Below are 27752 nucleotides of genomic sequence, written 5' to 3' on the forward strand. Positions count from 1 at the left end.
ATTTTAAAACGGTGATAAGAAACAAGAATAGAATGATTTTGTACAAATAAACATGTGTATCACAAGCACAGAGTTCCTCTGTCTCCCTCTTTGTCTTCTGAGCCTCAGCACCATAATCAGCAGCTGCCCCTCCCAGCAGCCTCATCCTTGGAGACTCTCCCTGGGATACCACAGCCCCTGCAGCTCTCTGGAAGGGTGATTCTTGGTTCTCTGCTCCTCCTGTTTGACAGACAGCCACTTCTTCCTGTGCAATACCAGCCACAACCCCGAGAAACAATGGTGAAGGCCAGAGTGAATGGATTTGGCCATATTGAGCTACTAGTCACCAAGGCTGCTTTTAACTCTGGCAAAGTGGATATTGCCAACATCAGTGATCCCTTCATTGACCTCACATGCATGGCCTACATGTTCAGTATCATTCTATTCGTGACAACTTTGAAGGCACAGTCAAGGCTGAGAAGAGGGAGCTTGTCATCAACGGAACGTCCATCGCTGTCTTCCAGGACAGAGGTCCCACCAACATCAAGTGGGGTGGTGCTGGTGCTGATTATGCTGAGGAGTCCCCTGATGTCTTCACCACCTTGGGGAAGGCTGGGGTGACTTGAAGAGTGGAGCCAGGAAGGTCATCATTGTAAGGTCGGTTGGCAATTAAGGAAGGCCACATGAGGAACCAGGTCTGGAAACTTTGACTGGAACCACCCACACCCATGCCTGCCAAAAGAAACCACCCAGGAGCACTTGGAAGAAGAACGACTGTCTGTCAGACAATGAAATTTCGCCATGTCATATCAACCTGCCACTACCACACCAATGCTATAAATTATCCCCAGGTGAGGGAAGCTGTGTGACTCCTCTGGCCTGTTTTGTGGACCAGAGAACCTCACCTGGGATGCACTCTAATTAAAGCTTTTGCTAGTCTACACTTGGTGGCTACACCCTTTTTTCTTCATCAGTGGAAAATACCTTACATTTTGTGCCAAAACCCAGGAGGGTCTTGAAGGCCATGGGGGCCACTCCTCTCCCTTCCCTTCCAAGGAAGAACAGGACCTCTGACCTCCCACATACTTTGGCACACAGTTCAGTAAGTACCCTGCCTCCAGCTTCCTGTCAGTTCATTCTGACTCTCAGACTCCCTATCCATAATCAGAGCTGCATCAGGGACTTCCTATGCATCCCGAGCGTGTGTGTGCTTGTGGAGAAGTCTTGGACACTTCCACTCTACCTGACCATCTGGTGGCCAGAGATTGAGTTGCGGGATGCCAATTCTCATCTCTGATTACTCCGAGGCTGAGTTTAGCCATAGGGGGCATAGGTATCTAAATCTGGCTCAAAAACACCCCTGAGGTGCCTTATGTGAATATCTCAAACATTGATCCCTCCCTAAAAAAGAAGAAACTGATCTTCTTCTCCAATGTGGCCAGGCCACAATACCCACTGGATAATCGAACCAGGTGGCCTCCTGAAGGGACTTTCAATTTTAACACTCTTACCAATTTATAGAACTATTGCTAGAGAACTGGGAAATGGTCGGAGATCCCTTACATTCAGGGATTCTAGTATTTGCACTCCTGTCTTAATCTCTGTGCCACCTGCTCTACGGCTCAGGTCCTTTTAGCCATAGAAACCTCAGCTAAACCCTCCACTCCTGATCTTTCCTCCTTCTCCGACCCCCTTGAAAAACTCTCTTCTTTTCCTTCTTTTCCTTCCCCTTGCGTGGTGCCATTACTGCACATCCCATCTAAATCTCTTCATAAAACGTTTTCTGTATCCTGTCTTGATTTCTCTACATAAACCCAAGGATGCTACTTTACAACATTTTGGGGGCTCATCCGGAATGCCAGTGTTCCGCGTCACCGGCTAGAGACACCCAAATGGGCTGTCTTTCCAGAGGGTTGCCTGACCCCGCTGGGATCTCAAGGAGAGGCACCACCTGAGATGTTCCAGGGCTCCCGTTTCCCTGTGAGGTTCGGAAAATTCTTCAGCACATACCTCTGGTTCCAAAATTTGACAATTCGGCAGAAATCGAGGAGTATATAATTCTGACCTCCGGAGGTAGGTGAGGTAGATCTCATGCTTTGTTAAATTCTGTTTGGGTTTAGTCAATTTGGAACTATTGAGTGGGGGCATTTGGTGGTGCTCTCAGGAAAGGCCTGAGTAGGGACTGAGTTAATCAGTCCTGCCTCGGACTTCCAAGGACACGTTTGTATTTATCAAGATCTCTTTCTTCTCAGAAATCAGAGGCATTTTTATACACCAACAATGAACAGTCAAAAAGAGAAATTAAGGAAACAATCCCCTTCACTATTACAACCAAAAAAATAAAGTACGTAGGAGTACATTTAACCAAGGAGACTAAAGACTTGTACTCAGAAAATTATAAAACATTGATAAAAGAAATCAAAGAAGATACAAACAAGTGGAAGCATACACCATGCTCATGGCTAGGAAGAATAAACATCATTAAAATGTCTATATTACCCAAAGTAATTAATAAATTCAATGCAATACCAATTAAAATACCGATGACATACTTTAAAGATATAGATCACATATGCCATAAATTTATATGGAACCAAAAGAGAACATGAATAGCCTCAGCAATCTTAAAAAAGAAGAATAAAGGGGAAGTATCACACTTCCTGATATCAAGCTATACTACAGCCTGGTATTGGCATAAGAACAGGCACATAGATCAATGGAACAGAATGGAGAACCCAGAAATAAACCCACAGCTCTATAGACAACTGATATGTGACAAAGGAGGTAAGGAAATACAATAGAGTAAAGACAGCCTTTTCAACAAATGGTGTTGGGGAAATTAGACAGCAACCTGCAAAAAAATGAAACTAGACCACCAACTTACAATGTTCACAAAAATAAACTCAAAATGGACAAAAGACTTAAATGTAAGGCATAAAACCATAAGCATCTTAGAAGAAAACATAGGTAGTAAGCTCTCCGACATCTCTTGCAGCGATATATTTGCTGATTTATCTCCACAGGCAAGGGAAATAAAAGACAGGATAAATAAATGGGACTATATCAAACTAAAAAGCTTTTGCACAGCCAAAGACAATAAAAACAGAATAAAAAGACAAACTACACAATGGGAGAACATATTTGACAGTACGTCTGATAAAGGGTTAATAACCAAAATTTATAAAGAACTTGTAAATCTCAACACCAGAAAGACAAACAATCCAATCAAATAATGAGAAAAAGAAATGAATAGACACTTCTCCAAAGAGAATATACAGATGGCCAATAGGCATATGAAAAAATGCTCAACATCACTAATCATTTGAGAAATGCAAATTAAAATCACAATGGCGCTCATCAACAAAACAACACAGAATAAGTGCTGGCGAGGATGTGGAGAAAAGGGAACCCTCCTGCACTGCTGGTGGGAATGCAGACTGGTGCAGCCTCTGTGGAAAACAGTATGGAGATTCCTCAAATTGAAATAAAAAAATTGAAAATCAAACTGCCTTTTGACCCAGCCATCCCACTTTTAGGAATATACCCCAAGGATACCATAGAATGGTTCCAGAAGGAGAAATGCACCCCATGTTTATAGAAGCATGTTCACAATAGCGAAGATCTGGGAACAGCCCAAGTGTCCGTCAGAGGACGAGTGGATTAAAAAGCTTTGGTACATATATACTATGGAATACTACTCAGCCATAAGAAATGATGACATCAGATCATTTACAATAACATGGATGGACCTTCATAACATTATACAGAGTGAAATAAGTAAATTAGAAAAAACTAAGAACTATATGAACCCATGCATACATGGGACATAAAAATTAGACTCAGAGACATGGACAAGAATGTGATGGTAACAGGGAAGGGGTGGGCAGAGACGAGGAAGGGGAGGGAGGGAGTGGGAGGAGGGGAGGGGCACAAAGAAAACCAGATAGAAGGTGACGGAGGATGATTTGACTTTGAGTGAGGGGTATGCAGCATGAGAGAGAGAAAAATAAGATCTCATTCTTTGTTTTTAATGTTTCTGTCTAAAACCCCTGAGTTATTGGTGTGTGAGTGAGGATCTCTGGTGTCTGAGCCTAAGTTCCAGGGACATGGCTGGGCGAGCACCTGAGAGGCCCCAGATGGAGAACCACTTCCTTTGGCTGTTGAACTGTGTTCCTAAAAGTCAAGTGTAGAGGCAAATAGTAAATGATCTGTTTTGTAAGTTCTCTTTGTTTGTCAGGAAAATCTCTGGTGAAATTTTAAATGAAATAAGTAAAGTGCACTCATTTAAATTTCTTAATTTGTATAATTGTATGTGAAGTCTTTGTTTAATGTCTAAATGTGTCTGTTTTAAGGCCTTAATTAAGTTCTTGCATGCAAAAATTGGACATTTCTGGCTTAAAACCAGAGGGCAAAAGCCAAAGAAAGTTCTGAGGTTATGAACCTTGAGGAGTGACAGGGCTGAGGCGGGTGTTGGATCCCCTCCAAGTTTCTCCTACCCTTCCCCAGTTTCTTCGTGTGGTGTGGTTGTTGTCTTACATGGGAGGTATGAGGTTCATGGGGGAGAGCCACTCCTTTAACCATATGGCGGAAAATTGTAACAGCGGGTTCTCAGGGAATTGCGGGGTTGCTGTGTCCCCAAGAAAATTGAAAACCTCATATGTTCTAGAGTAGCCCACTGTTGAGAAGGTCAATTTATGAAAGTTGTATTTTTTTTTATTTGCTGCTTTTGTTGTGACAAATGGCACTAGGCAGCTGCTGGGAGCAAGACAGTTGGTTGCAGGAGGTGGACTGGATTGCGTTTCTGCTTGGGAAGGACCATTGTTTTGCTAATGGTGGCACGAAAAATGGTGGAAAAAATAAAAGAGGCTGGTTCCTCTCACAGCTCCCAGCACCTGCTCCCCCTCTGTCATCTGAAATCCCAGACGCCCTGATCGATTCCCTTATATTGACTTAATAGTGTAAAGCACTGTGGGTCAAGAACAGGATTAGCATCTTTTTGCCAGCTGGGTAGTTATGAAATAGTGAGTGCATGTTTATCATTCCTTATTTTTCTCAGTAAATCAGTGGTTCATTGAGGAGATAGTAGTTTACAATCCTCTTATTGTAAATTGTACTAAAATTGTACTAATGATAAGACATATAGAGTTATAAAGTCTGCTAAATCCAAGGACTTCCTTTTTGTACCAAGGACCCCTTGTTGTGTAAAAAGTATTTTCCATGTTAAAAATGTATCTGTTATTTCAAGAACCTTTTGTCAATTTTCCTTTTTTTTTTCTTTTTTTCTTTTTCTTTTTTTTCAGTTTTCCTTTTTATTTGCTATTTCATAGCCCTGTGATGTTGAAATCTTGGTCTAAATATTAGTAAAAAATTTAAATCCTTTTTACCCAAATAACTTATAGAATTAGAAAACTCAGAATTCCCTTTATCAGGAAAGCCTCAAGTCCTAACAGGACTGTTCGAATCTGTATTCTACATATGCTGCCACACTTAAGGCAATGGAGACCACCCCAAGAAAATGTTTCTGGTTTCCTAACTTAAGTGAGATTCTAACACAAAAGCAAGTAAGGAAATTGTGCACACTTTCCACCAATTTTGTTAGTCAGAATCAAAGAAGATATGGAGACAGTCAACTTAGCCTTTGCATAGCAATCAGCTCTAGAATTAGGGAAAAAAATATATTTTAAGATAGCATCATCAGCTGCTAAGAATGGATAAATGAATAAAACTAAGCATTTCTGAAGGGACATTGCTCCTCCCTCAATCACGTAACTCTGGCCCCTAATATTGCTGGTTAGTCAAAGATGGCTAAGATTCCTGAAAGCAGGGACAACCTAAGACAGGCACAGCTGAAGAGGGGCCATCAGGAGAAGGCTTAAGAACTAACAAAGGTGAGGTTCAAACCCTCACCCCAACAATGCAGGAATCTACTCCCCTGAAATAGTGGCCTTCATACACTGTCCACGGAACCAAACAGGGGGGCTCCACCCCCGCTTCCCCACTCATCAACTGAAGGGCACTTATCAGGCCAAGATTGGCAAATCGACTTCATATTATACCCCCTCACAAAAAACTCCGTTATCTCTTAACTTTGCTTGATATCTTTCCAGGGTGGATAGAAGCCTTTCCCACCTCTTGAGAAATGGCAGAGACCATTGCCTCCATTCTCGTTGAAAACATCATCCCACGGTTTGGACTGCCAAATATCATTCAGTCAGAAAATAACCCGGCTTTCACTGCCCAAATAGTTCAGCAAGTTGCCACCTCTCTCAACATTACCTGGAGACTCCACATACCCAATCACCCTCAATTGTTCGGAAGGTGGAAAGGGTCCATGGCATCCTGAAGGGTCAACTAACTAAACTTCCTATCAAGATCAGACTCTCCTGGCCAAACCTCGTCCCCCTGGCACTCACCAGAATCAGAGCAACCCCACGAAACCCCACTAGATTCAGCCCCTTTGAGCTGGTTTATGGTAGAACACTTTTAATCAATCACAACTTACCTGTCAACCCCCACCTCTTGCCACCTACCTCCCCTTTCTATCTTTACCCCACTATCTTTTCAGAGAATGTGCGGACCAGACCCTTCCTCCCATAGGGAGTCCAGATGAAGCGCACCCAGCAGTCCCCCTCCAGCCAGGAGACAGGGTTCTTCTGAGGGAACTCCAGCCCGGCTTCCTTCAGCGTAGGTGGATGGGACCCTATATGGACCGCTGGCAGTCAGAGCCACTGGGCCCCACCCATCTTTGGCTCACCAAATGTTTGGGCCCTGCAGATCCTTCTGTTACTCCTGTCCCTCCCACCGGGAACCTGCCGCCAGAGAGAATTAAAGCAGAGAGCAATACTGTTACTATATCAATGAGACTGTCCTGATGGAAGAAAACATCAATGTCCTCAACCATCTGCAAGAGAAACTGCACAAGGATCTCTCTTCTTACAACCCGCTTAACTCCTGATGGCAGTCACCCATCCTCACCTGGGCTGCCCCTATCCTAAGTCCTCTTCTAATTATCAACATATTGCTCATGTTTACTCCTCTTTTTCTTAGATTCTTACAGGGCCGCATCAGCGAGGTTTCTCGAGTCACAGTCAACCAGATGCTCCTACACCCATATATGTGACTCCCCTCAAAGCCACCACTTTCCGACCTCCCTTCCCCACGATGCCCCTAACCAGCAGGAAGTAGCCAAGCAAACAGCGGCGCCCCTATCTAACATAACAGGTCGGAATGTGAGGTTGGTTGGCAATGGGAGAAGGTCACATGAGGAACCAGGTCCAGGGACTTTGGCTAGAACCACCCACACCCATGCTTGCCAACAGAAACGACCCAGGAGCACTTTGAAGAACTACTGTCAGACAAAGAAATTTTGCCATGTCATATCAACCCACCATCACCATACCAATGCTATAAGTTACCGCGGGCGGAGGAGGCTGCGCGACTTCTCTGGCCCCTGTTTTGTGGACCAGAGAACCTCGCCCGGGATGTGCTCTAAATAAAGCTTTTGCTAGTCCACACTTGGTGGCTACAACCTTCTTTCTTCCCCAGCAGAAAATACCTTACAATCAACTCTGCCTCTTCTGAAGATGCCTCCATGTTTGTGATGGATGTGAACTTTGACAAGGTTGAAAACTCCTTAAAGATTGTCATCAATGCTTTCTGTACCACAAACTGTTTGGTCTCTATGACCAAGGTCATTCATGACAACTTTGGCATCCCATAAGGACTCACGACCACGGTCCATGCCATCACTGCCACCCAGAAGACTGTGGACAACCCCTCTGGAAAGCTGTGGCATGATGGCCAAGGTGTTGCCCAGAACATCATCCCTGCTTCTTCTGGTGCTGCCAAGGCTCTGAGCAAGGTCATACATAACCTGAATGGGAAGCTACTGACATGGCCTTTCCTGTCCCCACCTTCAGTGTGTTGGTTGTGGATTTGACCTGCCTCCTGGAGAAAGCTACTAAATACAATAACATTAAAGAGGTACTAAAACAATCATCAGAGGGCTCCCTCAAGGGCATTCTGGGATACAGAGATGATCAGGTTTTCTCTTGCAACTTTAGCAGTGACACCCACTCCTCCACCTTCGATGTTGGGGCTGCATTGCCCTCAATAAACGCTTTGTCAAACTCATTTTGTGATAGAACAATGAATTTGGCTAAAGCAACAAGGTGATAAACCTTGTGGTCCACATGACTTCTAAGAAATTAGTACCCCCTGGACCACCACTTTGAGTAAGAGGAAAAAAGGCTCTCAGCTGCTGGGGAATCCTTGCCCCAAATTGATCCTCCAACCCACTGAGAATCTCCTGACCATCACAGTTTCCATCACAGACCCCTAAAGAAGGGGAAGGGGCTTAGGGATCCCTATATTGTTATGCACCATCAATAAATTTACTGTACCCAGCCAATAAATAAATAAATATAAATAAAATGAACAAGTGACCACCTGTTTTCTTGTTTTGTCTTTATTTTTTTAAAATTATTTACTTTTTAATTTTAATTGGTGTATTAATTTCAGGTGTACAACCCAGTGACCAGACATTTATATAACTTATTAAGTGATCACTCCAATAAATTCAGCACCCATCTAGCACCATAATAGTTTTTACAATATTATTGATTGTATTTTTCTTTTTATTTTTTATTTATTCATTTTTTAGAGAGGAGAGGGAGAGATAGAGAAAGAGAGAGAGAGAGGGGAGACAGAGAGAGAGAGGAGAAACAGAGAGAGAAGGGGGGAGGAGCTGGAAGCATCAACTCCCATATGTGCATTGACCAGGCAAGCCCAGGGTTTCGAACCGGCGACCTCAGCATTTCCAGGTCAACGCTTTATCCATGGCGCCACCACAGATCAGGCTGATTGTATTTTTTATGCTGTATTTTACATTCCTGTGACTATTTTGCAGCTACAAGCTTGTACTTCTTAAGAACCTCCACCCTTTTCACCCATACTCCCAAACCCCTCCCGTCTAGCCGTTGTCAAAATGTTCTATGTATCTATGAGTCTGTTTCTGTTCAGCTTGTTCATTTTTTTTCTTCCTTAGGTTCCACATACAAACAAAATTATCTGACATTTGTCTTTCTTTGTCTGACTTATTTCACTCAGCACAATACACTCTAGGTCCATCCATGTTGCTGAAAATGGCAAGATTTTATTCTTTAAAGGATGATTCTCTATTCTCATTCCTGGCCTGTGAGTTGCTGACATTCTCACCCAATGACCTTTTCTCCAACCTCATATCACACTCATAGTGGAGTCGACCATTCCTAAAGCTGGATCACTCTCTAAATAAGAACGAAGTATAAACACTGCACGTACTATAGTATAAACACATATTGTATAGGGCTCTATAGGAAGACTCTTTGCCAACCTCTCCATGCTATCTCTATCTCCCCTGCTCACTGTATTATGACCACATGACCTTTCTTTCATCTCTGCATGCAATATACAGTCCTTTCTAGACTTGGAGGCTTGGTGGCTGATGTCCCCTTGCCTGAAATGCCCTTCTCCTGGTTATTTGCAGGGGTGACTCCTTCTCATCCTCAGGTATCAACTAACAATCTCTCACAAGGCTTTACCTGTCAACTCTTGTCCAGTAGGTTTCTCTTTTCTGTTGCTCTTTATTGCAAAACCTGTTTATTTCTGAGAGTTTTGCCACTTTATTTTTTAATAATTATACTTATTACTATTTTGAGCTTTCATTCTACTAGTGGAAGAAACAATATTACGCTCCTTGGGATTTCTCTCTGTCTCTCTGACTTGAACCTCTGCAGAGCTTGCAAAGTGCTGCAGGGCACAGTGGTAAACAGGAATTGGGTGGGTGTAACCTGGTCCTCTGCATCTGGCATACACTGAGAGAATGGCACTCCTATGAGGTCATTGGTCCCCACAGATTACTGTGACATCTTCTTTGGTTATACATTATACTTTCATGACTGTATATGTTATCCATGGTCTATTTCTCTTGGTTTCCACAGGGTCTGATACTGTCTGGGCCATAATGGATGCTCGAGAACTATTGGACCTGAATAAACTCATCGCCAGGATCTCAGGGCCACCAGTGAGGCCTGGAAGAAAGCAGGATGTTCCCACTAACCCTGAGGCTCTATGTCAGGATTCTTAGAGAGCCTCATAAGTCATTCAGATCCCTTGAAAGAGTCAGAGTCACAGTCATGTGTGTGCCCACTATGGTTCACAGATGGGCAGTGCACATGCAGCAACTCATTCTTCTGTGGTTCCCTTCTTCATTGTATGGTTCACAGAGGAGTCACAGTTTACTACATTTCAGTTGCATGCACTGAACTTTCTAGGGTATAGAATTTTACACATCAAATTTAGGGTGCTCATATTATAGATGAGTGAAGTAAGATCCAGATAAAGGAACTGAATTTTCCAAAGTCACAAGACAAGTTATCAAACTTGAGACTAGAACCCTGGTCACTTGATGTTCTGTGTCCTTCCACAGCACAATGCAGAGGATAACACGTTTGCTCCATGATCCACATTGGCTCCACCACAAAGTCAGCTCTGTGAGTTGCATTTGCTCCATATACCATTGGCTTTATAGTCTATGTTCTCCATAAATATTTATTGTTCATATGTCACTTTGATTGCTTACATTACTTTTGCCTTTTACTGTGTCCATGTCCCATGTCACTCACAGTTCTCATGTTTCATGTTGGTTATACAGTGTGTCCGTAAAGTCATGGTACACTTTTGGCCGGTCATAGGAAAGCAACAAAAGATGATAGAAATGTGAAATCTTCACCAAATAAAAGGAAAACCCTCCCAGTTTCTGTAGGATGATGTGGCAGCATGTGCCCATGCGCAGATGATGACGTAACACCGTGTATACAGAGAAGCAGCCCACGGCCATGCCCAGTCGAGATGTGGACGGTACAGAGGAAAGTTCAGTGTGTTCTGTGGCTCGCTAATTTCGAATTCGTGACCAAAGTGCAATGTGAATAACGGCGCGTTTATATCGAAGCGTCACCACATAGGAATAACATTACTCGATGGGATAAGCAGTTGAAAGAAACCGGCAGTTTGGTGGAGAAACCCCATTCTGGTAGGCTATCAGTCTTACTTTTGGGGTTATGTGAAGCAACATGTGTACATTGAAGGTATCAATGACATTAATCACTTAAAACACAGAATCAGAGCGTCGGCCTGGCGTGCGGGGGGGCCAGGGCACATAGGAGAAGCGCCCATTAGCTTCTCCACACCCCCCCCTCCTTCCTCTCTGTCTCTCTCTTCCCCTCCCGCAGCCAAGGCTCCATTGGAGCAAAGATGGCCCGGGCACTGGGGATGGCTCCTTGGCCTCTGCCCCAGGCGCTAGAGTGGCTCTGGTTGCGACAGAGTGACGCCCCGGAGGGGCAGAGCATCGCCCCCTGGTGCGCAGAGCATCGCTCCTGATGGGCGTGCTGGGTGGATCCCCGGTCGGGCACATGTGGGAGTCTGCCTGACTGTCTCTCCCCGTTTCCAGCTTCAGAAAAATACAAAAAAAAAAAACCAAACAAAAAAAACAACACAGAATCACAGACATTATTCACTCTGTTACAGCAGACAGCCTTACCCATGTGTGGCAAGAACTTCACTATCATTTGGATCTGTGTAGGGCAACAAATGGAGCCCACATCGAACTGCACCGAATAGGTATGAAACTGGGAGAGTTTTCCTTTTATTTGCTGCAGATTTCACATTTCTATCGTCTTTTGTTGCTTTCCTGTGACCGGTCAAAAGTGCACCATGACTTTACGGACACACTGTACATGTATTCTATTGGTTCCAGTGCCGTTGTGATGGGTTATGTTACTGTCCCCATTACTTGTTGCCCTCACTGTAGAGGGTTATACTTTCATCTCCACTGCAAAATGACTTACTTTGCTTTGCTTTAGGAAGAAAATGTTTCGTACCCTTTTCCCATCAAGCTTGATCGTTTAACTTCCTTTCGCCAGTGAAATGTAAGCAGAGAGATGTGTTTTATATCTGAACTGAAGCTTTAAAGGTCATCATGAATATCAACCTTTCTTCCCTTCTCTCTGTCATAAGAATGGCATATTCTAGCCTGGCCAGATGGCTTTGTTGGTTAGAACATCATCTAGAAGCACAGAAGTCACCAGTTTGATTCCGGTCAGGGCACATACAGGAACAGATTGATGTTCCTGTCTTTCTCTCTACTTCCTCTCTCACTTAAATCAATAAATAAAAATTAAAGAAGAAAAAGAATGGCATATTCCAGAGAGGGCCTCCTTTAGGTTGTATAAAAGAATTCAAGAGCAGGAGTTTGTATTCCACCTACACCTGGCATGAAACATGAACAGTAAATGAACTTTTCTAAGTCCTGTTATTATGGAGTTGTCACTGTACCACAGTGTAGTAAGTTGACCAGGACAGCCATGTTGGTTCTATGTACCACGTTTGTTCCACTGATCAAGTACTCTGTCAGTTCAGTTGCATAATGTTAGTTGCATACTTTACACTGGAGAACAATTTATTTTTCATTTTCTGTTGCATGAGGTTTTAAAACTGTTTTTATATATTTCTGCCTCTCTGATTCCAAAACTGATATCCATTTTTTTTGTGCATGCTCTAGTTTTTATGCAATTTTAATTTCTTTTTGTTACAGTTAATGGCATGCATTGGTTTTTATATTGGAGTTAAAGGGCAACAACTCTTGGATTGAACATAGCCACAAGTCAATTAATGTTTTAAAACATCACTTTTACATAATTGTAGTTGTTTTTAAATGTAAAAAATTATTATCTGATAAAAACACACTCTTATTTTGTTTTAACATTGAATCATGGCTTCTTTGAGTAGGCATAAATGTAAAAATAGTCCTGACAACTTCTGTTCTATATGTGGCTGTTACACACTTCAACGTCAAAGGCACAATATTTCATCATTTGTGACATGTGCATATATTGCCTATTTTCAAGTTCCCCTTGGCAATCATATTGTGTGTCACAATTGTGAGGAAATGCTTTGTGACTGGACAAAAGGAAAACGCAAAGGAATGCCTTTTGGTATTCCCATGGTTTGGCGTGAACCTAAGGACCACAGCAGTGACTGTTATTTCTGTCTGATCCAAAGGGCATCAGCAAGAAAAAAATGGCATATGATCACACATCCTAATATTCCTCAACAATACAGCCTATCCCACACTCTGAGACACTCCCAGTTCCAGTTTTCAATGGTTTTATTTCTTCTAAGGATGAAGAAAGTGAACATGGTGATCAAGTGTATTTTGATAAGATACATGAGGAAATGGTTGTAGAATCTGAAGGGTCTTCTTCTGATGCCAAGCAGTCATTAACACCTCAGCAGTTTAGCCAACTCGAATTGAACGACTTATTAAGAATAACATAAAAATTGTCCTCGATTTTCTGAAGTATGAGAAGCATAACTGGAATATTTGTGTAGATCTTAAAATGGTAAATTTCCTGCTAAAACAACAGAGAGGTTTCATGAAGTATCCTTGCTTTCTGTGTTTGTGAGATAGCTGAGCTCGGGAGAAACACTGGACACAGAAGGACTGGCCAAAACGTGAAGCACTGAAAGTAGGGATGCAAAATATTGTGAATGAATGTGTTGTTAATCAAGACAGGATCATTTTCACCCCACTTCACATCAAACCTGGCTTAATAAAGTAGTTTGTTCAGGCTTTGTATAGAGAAAATGAATGCTTTCAAAATATTATTTCTGCTTTTCCTGCCTTGTCTTTTGAGAAGATAAAAGCAGGTGTATTCAATGGACCTCAAATTCAAACCCTCACACGTGATGAAGAATTTTCCAGGAAGATGAATAAGGAGGAGAAAGGAGCATGGCAGTCTTTTGTGGCAGTTACAAAGAACTTCCTTGGCAACAAGAAAGCAGAAAACTATGAACTTCTGGTTCAAAGGATGCTGTTGGCTTTCCACGACATTGGATGTAACAACGTGAGTGTTAAGATTCACTTCCTGAATAGTCACCTTGGGATAAGTTTCCCAAAAATCTTGGAGCTGTTAGTGATGGCAGACTACTGCTGGAGCATCAAATAAGATTGTCCTCAACAAGTACACAAATGCAAGAGCTACAAACGCAAATTTTAGCCTAAATAGAATTTAAATAACTTTTGCACAAATTTTATGATTAAAATAAGTGTTTTAATATGTTCTATTTCAAAACTGTAAACAAATTCTAATGTAATCATATCTTTTAGTATATTATTGTATTTACTGCATTATATAAATTACTATATTTTAACAAAGATGATACCCAAGAAGACATTCTACCTCATTATGTTAAACTAAATGTTGAAAATTTTACAAGATGAAAACCTAAAATCTTGAATTGCAAAAAAACTGTAGCTTACAGAGAAAAACTAGTATCAGCTTTGAGATCAGCACACTCGAATTAGGTAAGAACAAGTGTTTTTGAGGATGCAACAAAAATTTTGTTCCCCAGTGTTATAGATGTTGTCCTTTTGAAGTCTAGGGAAGGACTTCAAGCCTTTCCTGGTCCCAATTCACCAGGTCACCCTACTCCACCTCATCACTTTGAGAAAAGCCCCTTGGATGTCCTTGTTTCTCAGACTGTAGACCACAGGATTGAGCAGGGCAGTGAAGACATTGTAAAAGAGTGAGATCTGCTTGTCTCGCTCAGGGGAATAGTTAGAGTTGACCCGTATGTAGATATAGGAGGCTGGGCCATAGAAGAATGAGACCACAGTGAGGTGGGAAGCACAGGTGGAGAAAGCTTTGCAGCGGCCCTTTGTGGACTTGATCTTGAGAATGGCCTGGGCAATACGGACGTAGGAGGCCAAAATGATGGAAATTGGAGCAACAACCATGAACACACTGATCACCAGGTCCACAATCTCAATGAGGTGGGTATCCATGCAAGCCAAGCTTCGTACCGAGGGGCCTTCACAGAAGTAGTGGTTGATCACGTTAGGTCCACAGTATGGCAGCCGCATGGTGAAGAATGTATGGATCAGAGAAAGGAAGAAACCACAGGCCCAGGTCCCAGCTGCCAGCCGTGAGCACAGGCCCCAGTTGAGGATGACTGTATAACGTAGTGGGTAACAGATGGCTACGTATCGGTCATAAGCCATGACTACAAAGAAAATGCACTCAGTCAAGCCCAAGGCACTAAACACATACATCTGCAGCCAACAGCCAGCAAAGGAGATGGTCTTAGAATGAGCGAGAAGATGCACCAACATCTGGGGCACAGTGGTGGTGACGTAGCCTGTGTCCAGCAGGGAGAGGATACAGAGGAAGAAGTACATGGGAGTGTGAAGACGCATGTCCAGGCAGATCAGGGTGACAATGAGCCCATTGCCCAGGACTGAGCTCAGGTAGAGCAGAAGGAAGACAATGAAGAGGATCCTGTTGGACGTGGGATCACGGGAGAAGCCAAGCAGGATGAATTCAGACACCCAAGTTTGGTTCTCCACTGGAGGCATCCACATGGTGGGGATTATAAAAGAATCACATTCATTTAAATGTCATTGAAACTGTGGTAGTTTAGCAAAAGTATCTGCCCTGGAGACAGAGAGGCTAGGATTTAAATCCTGACCCTCTATTCATCTGCTGTCTTGAGCAAGTCACTTAACACTTCTGAGCTTCAGTCTCCTCATCTGTAAAATGTGACTAATACTAATATTAATTTATCAGGATTTTGAAAGGAGTAGAGGCACTGTATATGACATATAAAACACAATACCTTAAAACAATAACATTAACTGCTCATAGGCAATTTTCCCTTTCTTACTTCACTTTCTACAGTGGACATCCTGGTCATTCACATGTCTAGCAACAATTGGTTTACATCCGTCAGTCCCAGCCCCTAAACTTTTAAAGCTGAAGTTCCTGTCTGCCTTAGGCTGTCTGAACAAGCTACAAGCCTCTCTCCAATCAATGATCATTTCTTCTTTGCCAAATGTCAATATCAGCTTTGTCAATAGAGGGCGCTAGAAGGACACTCTGACGTGATAGCTGGAAGAAGTTACTTCAAATATAAAACAGGTAAGTCAAATGAAAGTAAGTGGGAAGATAGTAAATATGAACTTTAGTATGTAGATGATTACTTTAAATGCAAATGGACTAAATATTTTAATAAAAGGCATATTTTCACGCTGCTTTAAAAAACCCTGCATATTGCTTACAAGAAATATGTCAATTATTCCGCAATATGTAAATATATCAAATCCACACATTGTGTTACTTATATCTCAACAAAACTGAAGGAAAAAATAAACACTCCTTAATATAAGGACATAAGCACACTAGAAAGAAAAAATGCAAGAAATATGCCATGCAAATACTAAGTAAAAGGAACATGTTGTAATTTCATAAAACATTTGTCAAAATTGATCATATTAATCATCATAAATGTAAGCTCAAAAAAATCCAAGGAATGGAAATCACTTAGACTATATTCTTTGATTACCATAATATGGCTAGAAATCTATTACAAAATAAATAATAATGAGGAAGAACCCAACACCTTTGAAATTAATACACAGTGCTAAATAATGTATTTGACCAAAAAAAAATCAAAATGAAAATTAGTGTATACTTAACTAAATAGTGATAAAAATAAAATATTATCAGTGTTTAAGGGAGATCTTATTTTTTCCTTCATGATGGAAATACATATTAGAATAAAAGAAAGGCTAAAAATTAATTAGCTGACCTCCCATCTCACAAAGCTAGAAAAAGAACAAGTCAAATTCAAAAATAAATTGATAGGATGTGATAATAAAAATAAGAGCAAAAAATAATGAAATGATCAACATACTTACAGTAGAGAAAATGAACAAAGCCAAAATTTTATTCTTTGAAATAAGTACTATATAAGCCCTGCCCTGAACAGATAACTCAGTTGTTTAGAGCAGTGATCCCCAACCCCCGGACCGCGGACTGATACCAGTCCATGGGTCATTTGGTACCGGTCCGCAGAGAAAAAATAAATAACTTACATTATTTCCGTTTCATTTATATTTAAGTTGAAACGATGTTTTCTTTTTAAAAAATGACCAGATTTCCTCTGTTACATTCGTCTAAGACTCACTCTTGACTCTTGTCTCGGTCACGTGATAAATTTATCCGTCCCACCCTAAAGGCTGGACCATGAAAATATCTTCTGACATTAAATCGGTCCGGTCCGTGGCCCAAAAAAGATTCCAGACCACTGGTTTAGAGCATTGGCCAGAAGCACATAGGTTGCCAGTTCGATCCCCAATTAGGACATATACAGGAACAGCTCAGTGTTCCTGTTTCTCTCTCTCTCTCTCACCCTTCCTCTCTCACTAAAATAAATCAATAAAAAACTTTTAAATTAAATTACCCTGTCTGGATAAAAAAATAGATAAATAGATAGATAGATAGATAGATAAAGTCCTTAGCAAGACAGATAAGGAAAAAGAAATAAAACACAAATTACCAACATTAGGAATGAAAAGGGAAAATTACTATAGATCTAAAAGTCATTTAAACAATAATTTAAAAAATTACAAACAACTTTGTATATAAATTTGATGATTAAATAAACAAATATGTTTTAAAAAACACAGAAATTACCAGTACTCACACAAGAAATAAAAGTCAATAGTCCACTGTCTTTAAAAAAAATTATATTTTAAACTTTCCTACAAAGAATAATCCAGATCCAGATAGCTTTATTGATGACTTCTTTCAACATTTAAGAGAATAATACCAATCATAAAAAACCCTTTCAAACCATAGAAAAAGTGTTAAAATTTTCCAATTCAATTTATGAGGCCAGCATAAACTCAAAACTAAAAAATAACAAAGTCATTACAAGAAGGAAAACTTATAAACCAATCTCTCTCATGAGCATTGTTGCAAAACTCTTAAAAATTTTATTAGCAAATTGAATTGAGCAACATAAAAAAGATAATACATCACAATGAAGTTGTGTTTATTATAAGAATGCAAGCTTGGTTTAGCATTTAATAAGCTAACAGTGTAATTCATCTTATTAATAGAATTAACCAAAGGAAAAGGATATGATTAACTTAATAGGTACAGAAAGAACATTTGGTAAATATCAATAATGAATTAAAATTAGAAATAAATACTTTATTAAACTAGGAATAGAAGGGAACCTTCTTAATGTGATAAATATTATCTCCAATAAAAGAAGAAACAGCCTATACAGTAAATGCACTGAATAGCAAAATAGTAACTTGCTCCCTGACACTGAAGTTAAACAAAAATGTTCAATAGCAGCATTTCTACTAACCATTAAACTGGTGATTGTAGCCAGTGAAATAAGTCAAGAGAAAGAAATAAAATGCCAAAGGATTGGATAACAAGAAATAAAACTGTCATTATCTGCAGACCACATGATTATGTAGGTAGCAAATCCAAAAGAAATCAAAGGCAAACTGAAATAAGCAAATTTACAAAAACTCATTGGATTTCTCTATACCAGCGACTAGAAAGTAATTTACAAAAGCACTTTTAAAATCAAATATGAATTAATAAATCTAATGAATATGTGTAGGAAAACAGTATTTAGAGAAATTGAGGGAGACCTAAGTAAGTAGAGGATGTTCTATGTTCATGGGTTGGACCATTCAACATTATAAAGATGTGAAGTTGATTTATAGATTCAGTGAAATTGCAGTAAAAATCCCAGCAGTTGTTTTTTTTTAACAGAAATTGACAACCAACTTATAAAGTTTTTATGAAAAACTTACCAGAAATTAAGACTTACTATTAGGCTATAATAATTCAACGAGTATGAGATTAGCACAAGACACAAGAATAAACAAATAAATTAATTGAACTTAATAAAGCCCAGAATTCATCCATGAATATACAATCACCAGATTTATGACAAGTTGATCCCATGAAGCAACGGGAAAAGGATGGTCTTGTCAACAAATTCTCTGGATTACGTGGATATTTACACAGAAAACTATGTTTTCACTCCTACCTCGCATGACACACAAAAATCAATTTTAGATATATTGTAGATTTAAATGGTAAACGTAAAACCATACATTTTTTAGAATCAAATCCATAAAATATCATGTCGGAGTAAGCACAGACTTGTATTTATTTGTTTATCTATTTATTTGCATGAAAGAGAGAGAGAGACAGAGAGAGACAGAGGGACAGACAGGCGGAAAGGGAGAGAGATGAGAAGCACCAACTTCTTAGTTGCAGCACCTTCGTTGATCATTGATTGCTTTCTCATACGTGCCTTGACCGGGGGTTCCAGCTGAGCCAGTGACCCTTGCTCAAGCCACAGACGTTGGTGTCTAGCCATAGACCTAGGGCTTCAAACCAGTGACCATGGGGTCATGTCTATGATCCCACACTCAAGCTGGTGACCCAAAACAGGCTGGTGAGCCTGCGCTCAAGCTAGATGATCCCCCGTTCAAGCTGGTAACCTCGGAGTTTCAAACCTGAATCCTCATCAGCCCAGATCGATGCTCTATCCACTGTACCACCACCTGGTCAGGCTAGGTAGAGATTTCTTAAACAGGACAGAAAAAACACTTACCATAGAGAAAAAATGATAAGTTAGATTACATTAAAATGAAGAATTTAAAAGACCTGTATCAGAATAAAGAACAACAAATTAACAAAAAGAAGGTACACAACAGAAAAATAGGCAAAAGATTTAAAAAGACACTTCACTAAATAGGTTTATCCACATAGCCATTAATCAGGTGAATCAGGTGAAACAATACTCAACATTATTAGTCACTCAAGAATTGCAAACTATAGTGTAACATGACCACACACCCACCAGAATGGCTTAAATGAAAAATCCCTAGTGTGGGCAAGAGTGACTGAAACTTCCTCAAACTAATGGGAGAGCATATTGTACACTCTCTCCAGACAATGTTTAGCGGTATCTCATAAAGGTGATATAAGCATACCACCTACCCAGCAATTCAATTCCTCTCAACCCACGTACTTATACACATGCACTTATGTTCAAGAAAGACATGTACAAAAAAATTTTAAAACTCTAGTCAAAATAGCAAAAAATAAGGAACTACCCAAGTTTCAATTAACAGCATACTAGATAAAAACAATGTAGTGTGTTCACATAGAGGCTACCTTTATGGGGACCCAGACATGAAGGACATTTTAAGCCATTCTCAGTCTTCACTGTCCCTGCCCCCACCGCTTCTCCTGACCAACCTACCACCTGCGTGTCCCTGGGTCCATCCCTCCCTCCGCCCTGGAGCAGAAGCCCATCATCTCTCCCCTTCACTCCTGCACCAGCCCCTCCCGGGTCTCCTGCCCCTGGACTCTTCTCCTTCAATGCATTCTCCATAAGAATTGTTCAAAATACAAGTGGTTCTTCAAAACACAACACTGGTTCTGCCTGTCCCCTGCTTTACACCCTTGAAGGGGTCCCAAAGCCCCTCACTCTAGATTTAAAAACACACTTCAGCAGAGAGGCTATCTAAATAAACATGACAAGTGAAACAATGCTCAGCATCACTAGGGCTGTGAGGAAATGTCTGCCATTGAGAAGGATTATGGGGAGGTCGGTCGGGATTCTGTAAAAGCAGAGGATGTGCAAGAAAGAGAGGAATACTAGTTACCGTTCCAGCATGTCAGACCTGATGATGTTTATCTTCTTCAACTATACCTGTAACATTTCCCCCTCATGTGTCAAAATAAAAGCATTCGGAAGGAAAAAAAACATAGACAGATGCACAGACCCCTTTGTAAATGATGAGACTTCTTCAGTCTCAGCACCCAGCTCTCTCCTATCTCGTGTCTCCCATACAAATGCACTCTCCAGACAAGTATGCCCACTGTCCTGTATGTGCCATCTCTGTGACACCTTCAGGACCTAGTCTAGGCCTTCAGCATGAAAGAGAACCACCACCTGCATCCCCTCTGCCCTCACACACTCCATCCCACATTCAACACTTCCTCCCACATCAGGACTCAGCTCAGGTGTCACCCCAGACCGACCCCACCTTCTCCCACTCCCTAACCTCAGTGAGATGCTCCTCTATTTCTAACAGACTCCTCCGCTTACTGGCAGGTTTCAACCCTAGTCGTCCTAGAGAGTTTTGATTAAAGTGAAGATCTAATATCTTAGGAAATAATTCATCTTTTCTTAATTTAATTCCTTACCAATTGAGTTGGAATATCTATACTAAAGTATGAATGACCTTATAACCTCCCTTTTAATAATAATAATGGCTAACAATTAATGAGTACCGTAATTTTATTGTGTCAGACATTGTAACGCTAAATTTATTTTATCCTCATAAAAGTTAATTGAGGTAAGTACAGATGAAAACAGGCACAGAGAGTAAGTGATTGCTTCCATATTACACGGCTGGGAGGTGGACCAGGGGTGTGACCCAGGCAGTCTGGCTTCTGAGCCAACTCTTAATCACCATCTTCGCTGGCTTCCAGCACACAGGGCCTAAGTGGGGAGGGTGAAGAATGCCAACTCCCCTGTCTGCTCATCTGTTTGAGTTCCTTGAGATTTGGCACTAAATACTATAAATTCATGGCCTCTGACATGGGGCCCCAGGACAACACAGTATCAGACCCTCCTGCTACTAAAGTGACGCCACACACTGTTTCTCACAATCAGTTTCCTCCATCTGCTCCCATCACCTGGATGTGAGACACCATCGGTGGCACTGGGAGCAGAGGAAACTGATGGACAGAGACTGGGGAAATTATCACCATTCTGGAGTTAGTAAATCTTTGTCAAAGCCTCCCTCTGGGCCAAGTTATTTCTACCTGACCAGGGACTTCTTTAGTTAAATAAATAAATAATTAAGTCTTTCAAGAGTCTGTCTATCCTGCATTCTTCTTAATTTACCCCGGCCTCTTGAGAGCACAGGGAGAGGGTCTAATCATAGTAATCCCCGTCACTGTCGAAGCTTCTCCCATAGTGACCATCGTGTCCTGACATAGAGAGCATTAAACTCAGAAAATTGTATTAATCATTTCTCTGTTCCTAGCACCCAGAACATAATTTGACACAAAGAAACAATTGACAACTATTTATTAAATGAATAAATGAAAGAACGAAGCAGATCTAGGAAGAAGGAAGGAACAGGAGGGACTGAGCATGAGGTGAGGAAAGAGCACAGGGAGTGAAGGAAAGGGCTGCAGGGGTCTTGGGGGTGGACAGAGAGAGGACACACGGGACCTGCCTATTTCTGACCTCTGACCCCACAGATGACCGGATCCTGCCCACACACCAGCTCAGTGACCATCTCACCCCTCAGGTAAACACAAAAACAAGTCACAAGAATGTCACAGAAAGGCTGTCACTAGAGCTTAAGGGAAAGGGATTGAACAGGAAGCCCCAGGGGAACTGACCCCGCAAGCCAGTATTTCAGGCAACCCAGTCTCCAGAAGAGTTCGACATTTCTGAGAGCTCAGAAGAGGAGGCACCTGCCTTCTGTCCATGATGCAGCTCCCTGCACGCGGCCAGGCCAGCCCGGGATCCTGAAGACCTTGCCTGTTAGATGCTGGGTCCAGACAGAGGGAGGCTCCGCCATCTCAACTCCTCCCAGTGGCCAAGCTGCTGAGGTTTTATGGTCCTGCCCTCTCACCAGGCTTTCCTGGGAGAACTGGGGAAGGGCCATCTCTGTCCCCTGACACCATTGTCCTGTCCCTGGAGGTGATGCCAACATGGACTTCTCTGAATGTTGTCAACAAGAACCCTACAAGGAACAGGCCCTTAGGGATGCTGCAGGAACAAACACCATCCAGGTGGTGGAAGGGGTGGTGGCCTGTTTTATTCCCTTCTCCGGTTTTGTGGAGGATTCAACCCGCCTGGGGGAGAAGGCTTGGCACCTGGTCACCTTGTAAAACTGCTGAGAACTGAAGGCCTCATTAAGATTCCTCTTTTACCTCCCAAACCCCTTTGGCACCAGTTGTCAATTTGAGTCACAGCTCCATTTTCTACTGGGCAAGTCAAAGTCCTCCATTCTCCATCAATACAATACCTTGGACAAAGTAGCTTAGTCTCTCTGAGATAATTAAGAGTTGACCATGGCGCACCTCCCATTCTTTGCCCTGGTCATGGACCAGGTCCTGGCAAGCTGCACCTAGACAAGGCATAGTATCAGCCCTATGTTACATACAAGGAAGTTGAGGCCCATTGCAGTGCAATGAGGAACTTGCCCAAGTCTCACATGGTCTAAGGGCAGAATCAGAATTTGAATCAGGACCTATCAAGTTCTAATGCGTGTTCTTGTAAGCTTGCTGTTATTCTGCCTCAGTTCTCCCCTCTGTAAAATGATAATAGTAATCTCTTAAGAACCCTAACCTGGAATTGCTGGTTGAATTAAAAGAAATAATGTGTTGAAATTCCTGACACAATCCTGGCTGCACCCTTCATGACTGAGAGTTCCTGTCCCTGTTCTGTCTGGGCCGTGGTTCCCCATCTATTCAGAAAGAGAAGGTTGGACTCTGAGGTCCCTCCTACTCAGCCACAGGTAACCGGAACGAATTGTTGACTTTTCAGAAATGTTGTGAGATTAAACAAAATCATTATTAAAGTTAAATTAAATAAACTACAATTAAATGAATTACATTACAATCAAAGATCAATGGAGCCTGAGGCATTATGCTAATTGAAATATTCCAGACAGACTCTGGCCAAGTGGATCAATGAATAAGGGTCAACCAAGCAGATTGAGATCACACATTGGATCCTTGGTTAAAGCACACATGAGAAGCAACTAATGAGTACTCAACTTACTGGAACAATGAGTTGATGCTTCTTTTTTTTTTTTTTTTTCAAGGACAGGGATTCAGAAAGAGGGATAGATAGGGACAGACAGAGAGGGAACGGAGAGAGATGAGAAGCATCAATCATCAGTTTTTTGCTGCAACACCTTAGTTGTTCATTGATTGCTTTCTCATATGTGCCTTGACCGCGGGCCTTAAGCAAACCGAGTAACCCCTTGCTTGAGCCAGCAACCTTGGACTCAAGCTGGTGAGTTTTTTGCTCAAGCCAGATGAGCCCGTGCTCAATCTGGCGACCTCGGGGTCTCAAACCTGGGTCTTACGCATCCCAGTCCGACGCTCTATCCACTGCGCCACCGCCTGGTCAGGCGAGTTGATGCTTCTTTCTCTATAGCTTTCTTTCTCTCTGCTTTTCTCTCTCAATGAAATTAGTTTTTAAAGTAACACTCGCCTGACCAGGTGGTGGTGCCGTGTATAGAGCGTTGCCCTGGGACACTTAAGATCCAGGTTCAAAACCCTAAGGTCGCCAACTTGAGCATGGGCTTACCAGTGAGGGCATGGGATCATAGACATGACCCCATGTTTGCTAGCTTTAAGCCCAACATCACTAGTTTAGGCCCAAGGTCACTGGCTTGAGCAAGGGGTAATGGGCTAAGCTGGAAATCCCTCGAGTCAAGGCACATAAACGAAGCAAATATGAACACTGCAACTATTAGTTGATGCTTCTCACCTGTCTACATTTCTGTCTCTCTCTTGCTAAAAATAAATAAATAAATATGAAAAATAAATAAATAAAAGAAAGACTCTTCTTTTTAAAAAGAAGAAAGAAAGAAGAAAAGAGAAGTCAGACGGGGAAAGACAAATACTGTATGATCTTATACATGTAACCTAAAATCATCACACTCATAGAAACAGAGAGAAGGAGGGTGCAGGGGCTGAGCAGTGGGGGAAATGGGGAGATGTTGGTCAAAGGGTAGAAATGTTTGGTTACAAGATGAATGAGTTCTGGGTTTAATGTACGGCACCGTGACCATAGTTACTGATACTTGAAAGTTGCTGTGAGAGTAGAGCTTTAATGTTCTCACCATCACAACAACAATGTGATAATCATGTGAGGGAAAGAATGCATTAACTCACCATATTGAGGTATGAGCTATATAGTACATATGGATCAATCATCACATTGTATACCTTCAATTTAGGCAATGTTATATCAATTATATCTCAGTAATTGGCGGGGGAGAAAAATCAGTTCTGAAATATAGAAACTTATAGATTAAAATCAAAAGCTTAATGCTCTTCACATCTCAATTATTCAACTACTAAAGTGTAGGTATCTGTTATCCATGTTCTAGAAGTCACTTGCCTCTACTGAATAAGTATGGAGAAAGTATTCCATAATCGTGAGCTTCTGTGCATCTCTTCCCATCTCTGAGTTCAGTGACACCATGTTGTTAGCTTGATATTGGCCATGGTGGATGGATTTACATCACAGAAATCAACAAGCAATCTGACTCAGAGCATCGCATTCTTTGAGGAGTGATTGTCGGACATTTACCAGCACACCTCTGCTTCATTCTGAGTCCTAAGAACATAAACATCTTAAGGCAACCCAATGCAGGAGACATCTTGCTCCGGTATTGGAAGGACTTGGTGAAGCCCTGAATGAGCAGCCCTGGACCAGGAGAGGCACAGCCCAGCAGCTCAGTTGTTCCTGCCTGGTCCCAACAGAGGATCCAAGACAGCCTGAGTGGTCCTTTTTCCTCGGGACCTCACAATCCTTAGCAGGGCCGGCCAAGGTTGAGGCCACCACTGAACACCAGGTAGCAGACCATCTCTGCCATCTGTCTGCTCAGGGAGCAGAAACATCACCCAGGACCTACTGGCTCTCACCTTTAGGGACAAAGGCCAAGGACACACAGAGTCTATTTTTCATAGGAACCACTACAGCCTGGGAGGCAGGGATTTCACACATGAGGAAAGAGTATCAGAAAGAGCAAGGGCCTCACCCAAGGTCAGTGACTGATAAGTGAGACTCTGATTCAAACAAAGTGCATCACTACCCCTTGTGGTTTTGTCTTCTGAGGTTAGCTTCAGTGTCGATGTCTCTAAAATAAGGAAGACTCTTATTTCTCTCTCAGTGTATGAGGCAGATCTAGAGATGCTACACGGGGATGTGAGCCCGATGCTTAGCACAGAATAAGCTGTTGATGAAGGTCAGTGTCCTCCTTTGTCTACTTCCTGATCTCCAATCTCCCACTCTCCTCTCCTGAAATCACACCTGGCAGAAAGGGTACAGACTCCCTTCTTGTGGCTTCTGTGGAGCTCCATCCACTATGTGTCCCTGAACTTTTCTTATATAAGGAGCACCAGAAAGTTCGATTTGGTTCATCTTGGGGGGCTAGGAGGGAGGCATGTGATCCCAGGTCTCCCTCAGCTCTTCCTCACACTCAGCCACACTCTCAGAGGACCGCCCTGTGGGTGTTCTCCCCTGTATCGCACTACCCTTCCCCCCACACACACACACTTCCACCAGGCCAGTCAGATGGGGTCCACTTGTTCAAGGGCACGAAGGAGTTGGGGCTCAGAACTCAAGAACGATGAAAACATTACTCATCAATCATTTTCCTCATAACTATAATGGAATGAGAACCATGTCTTGCCCTGAGCCACCGCCCTGACTCTTCTCACATGTCACTGACCCTCACTCAGCCCTGAAGAGGTAGAGCAGGCAGGGATCCACCTCCCCATTGGATGCAGGAGGAAACTGCGGTCCTGGGAGGAACAGGGACTTGTCCACGTTCAGAAGCAATCTAGAATCACAGACAGAATTGCCGGGGTCCAGCCCCGGCGGTGATCCAGGGGTCCCACAGGAGGAGACGGCGTCGGTGAAAACGTAGTGAGAGAGTCGAATTCTTTTCTTTCTCTTTATTCTCCGGTTAGCATTTACTGCCAGGCATCTCTACCAAATGCTAGTATAGCTCCCTTTTTATACACGCACACCGAGTTACAATCACATGGTGTTAATTATTACTTTTGTTTCACTATGTTTTCATGTTTCCGGATAACAGTTAATTTACATCTAGAGTCACAATCAGGTAGCAAATTATTCAAAATACAAGATAACTTGAATAGGGATAACAACATCAGTAAAAACTTTTAGAGTATTAGTTCTAAAAGGCTTGCCTCTAAAGAAATTAACATAACATCAAGAATAGCTTTCACCCAAAGATATGCAGAGTGCACTTGCAAGATAGCCCAGCAGCAACACAAGACATTCCATGGATTTCCCTACATGTTTAAATCTCATGAAAACATCTCATTGAGAAAGCCTAGCAATTGCCTTTAGTCAAAAGACAATTCTCTTAGTAAAACATTCTTTTCTTGCTGACTACGCTCTCATTCTAGGCCACACAATGGGCCATCCTACTATACCTTATCTAAGATACTATTGTCTAATCAAATATTACTTATTTATTATATTTAAACACTAGTCAAGTTCTGACTCTATTCTTCTCAGAATATACCACTATTTGCAAATCAAAGAAGAAAGGAATGTTTCTCTACTTATCACATGAAAAGGCTAGGGAGGAAAATGTTAAGTGAAGGCCTAAGGGTGCTCTGTGCACAGCCACTGCCTCCTAACCATTCACAAGTCACAATTTATTCTTTTTATCATGATTAAGAAGGAATTCTCCTACAAACTTAACCCTTTACAAGGGATATCATAGCCAGCCTCTTATGTCTATGAGCCCAGTTCAAGGGGCTTACAGGCTTTTCTGTGGAACTCACACCCTCTGTCTCATTTCCAAAGAAATCACTACGAATCTACAGGGAAAGCACGGTACTATTATCCCTGTGCCACAAATAATAGCACACACCCAGAAAAGGGGGGGATATAAGGCCAGATTAATTCAAAAAGTCAAAGGGGGGAGTATCGTTGTGCCTATCCTTTGTGGTGACTTTGTCACCCCACAGCCATTGGTCTTCACTGCAGTGACTTTGTCACCCCGCAGCCATTGGTCTTCTCTGCTGTGACTTTGTCAATCA

The 27752-nt window shown here is 41.9% G+C and overlaps 1 protein-coding gene and 1 pseudogene across 1 annotated transcript; one reads left to right on the forward strand and one right to left on the reverse strand.

The window, feature by feature from the left end:
- Positions 1–276: 276 nt before the first annotated feature.
- LOC136329098 (glyceraldehyde-3-phosphate dehydrogenase-like) lies at positions 277–8280 on the forward strand (annotated as a pseudogene).
- A 6211-nt stretch (positions 8281–14491) lies between these two features.
- LOC136330048 (olfactory receptor 2A12-like) lies at positions 14492–15439 on the reverse strand. Its single transcript, XM_066266559.1, has one exon. It carries the CDS (start codon positions 15437–15439, stop codon positions 14492–14494), a length of 948 nt encoding a protein of 315 aa, XP_066122656.1.
- Between the last annotated feature and the right edge of the window lie 12313 nt (positions 15440–27752).

This window comes from Saccopteryx bilineata, chromosome 3 (assembly GCF_036850765.1).
Source record: "Saccopteryx bilineata isolate mSacBil1 chromosome 3, mSacBil1_pri_phased_curated, whole genome shotgun sequence".
NCBI lineage: Eukaryota > Metazoa > Chordata > Mammalia > Chiroptera > Emballonuridae > Saccopteryx > Saccopteryx bilineata.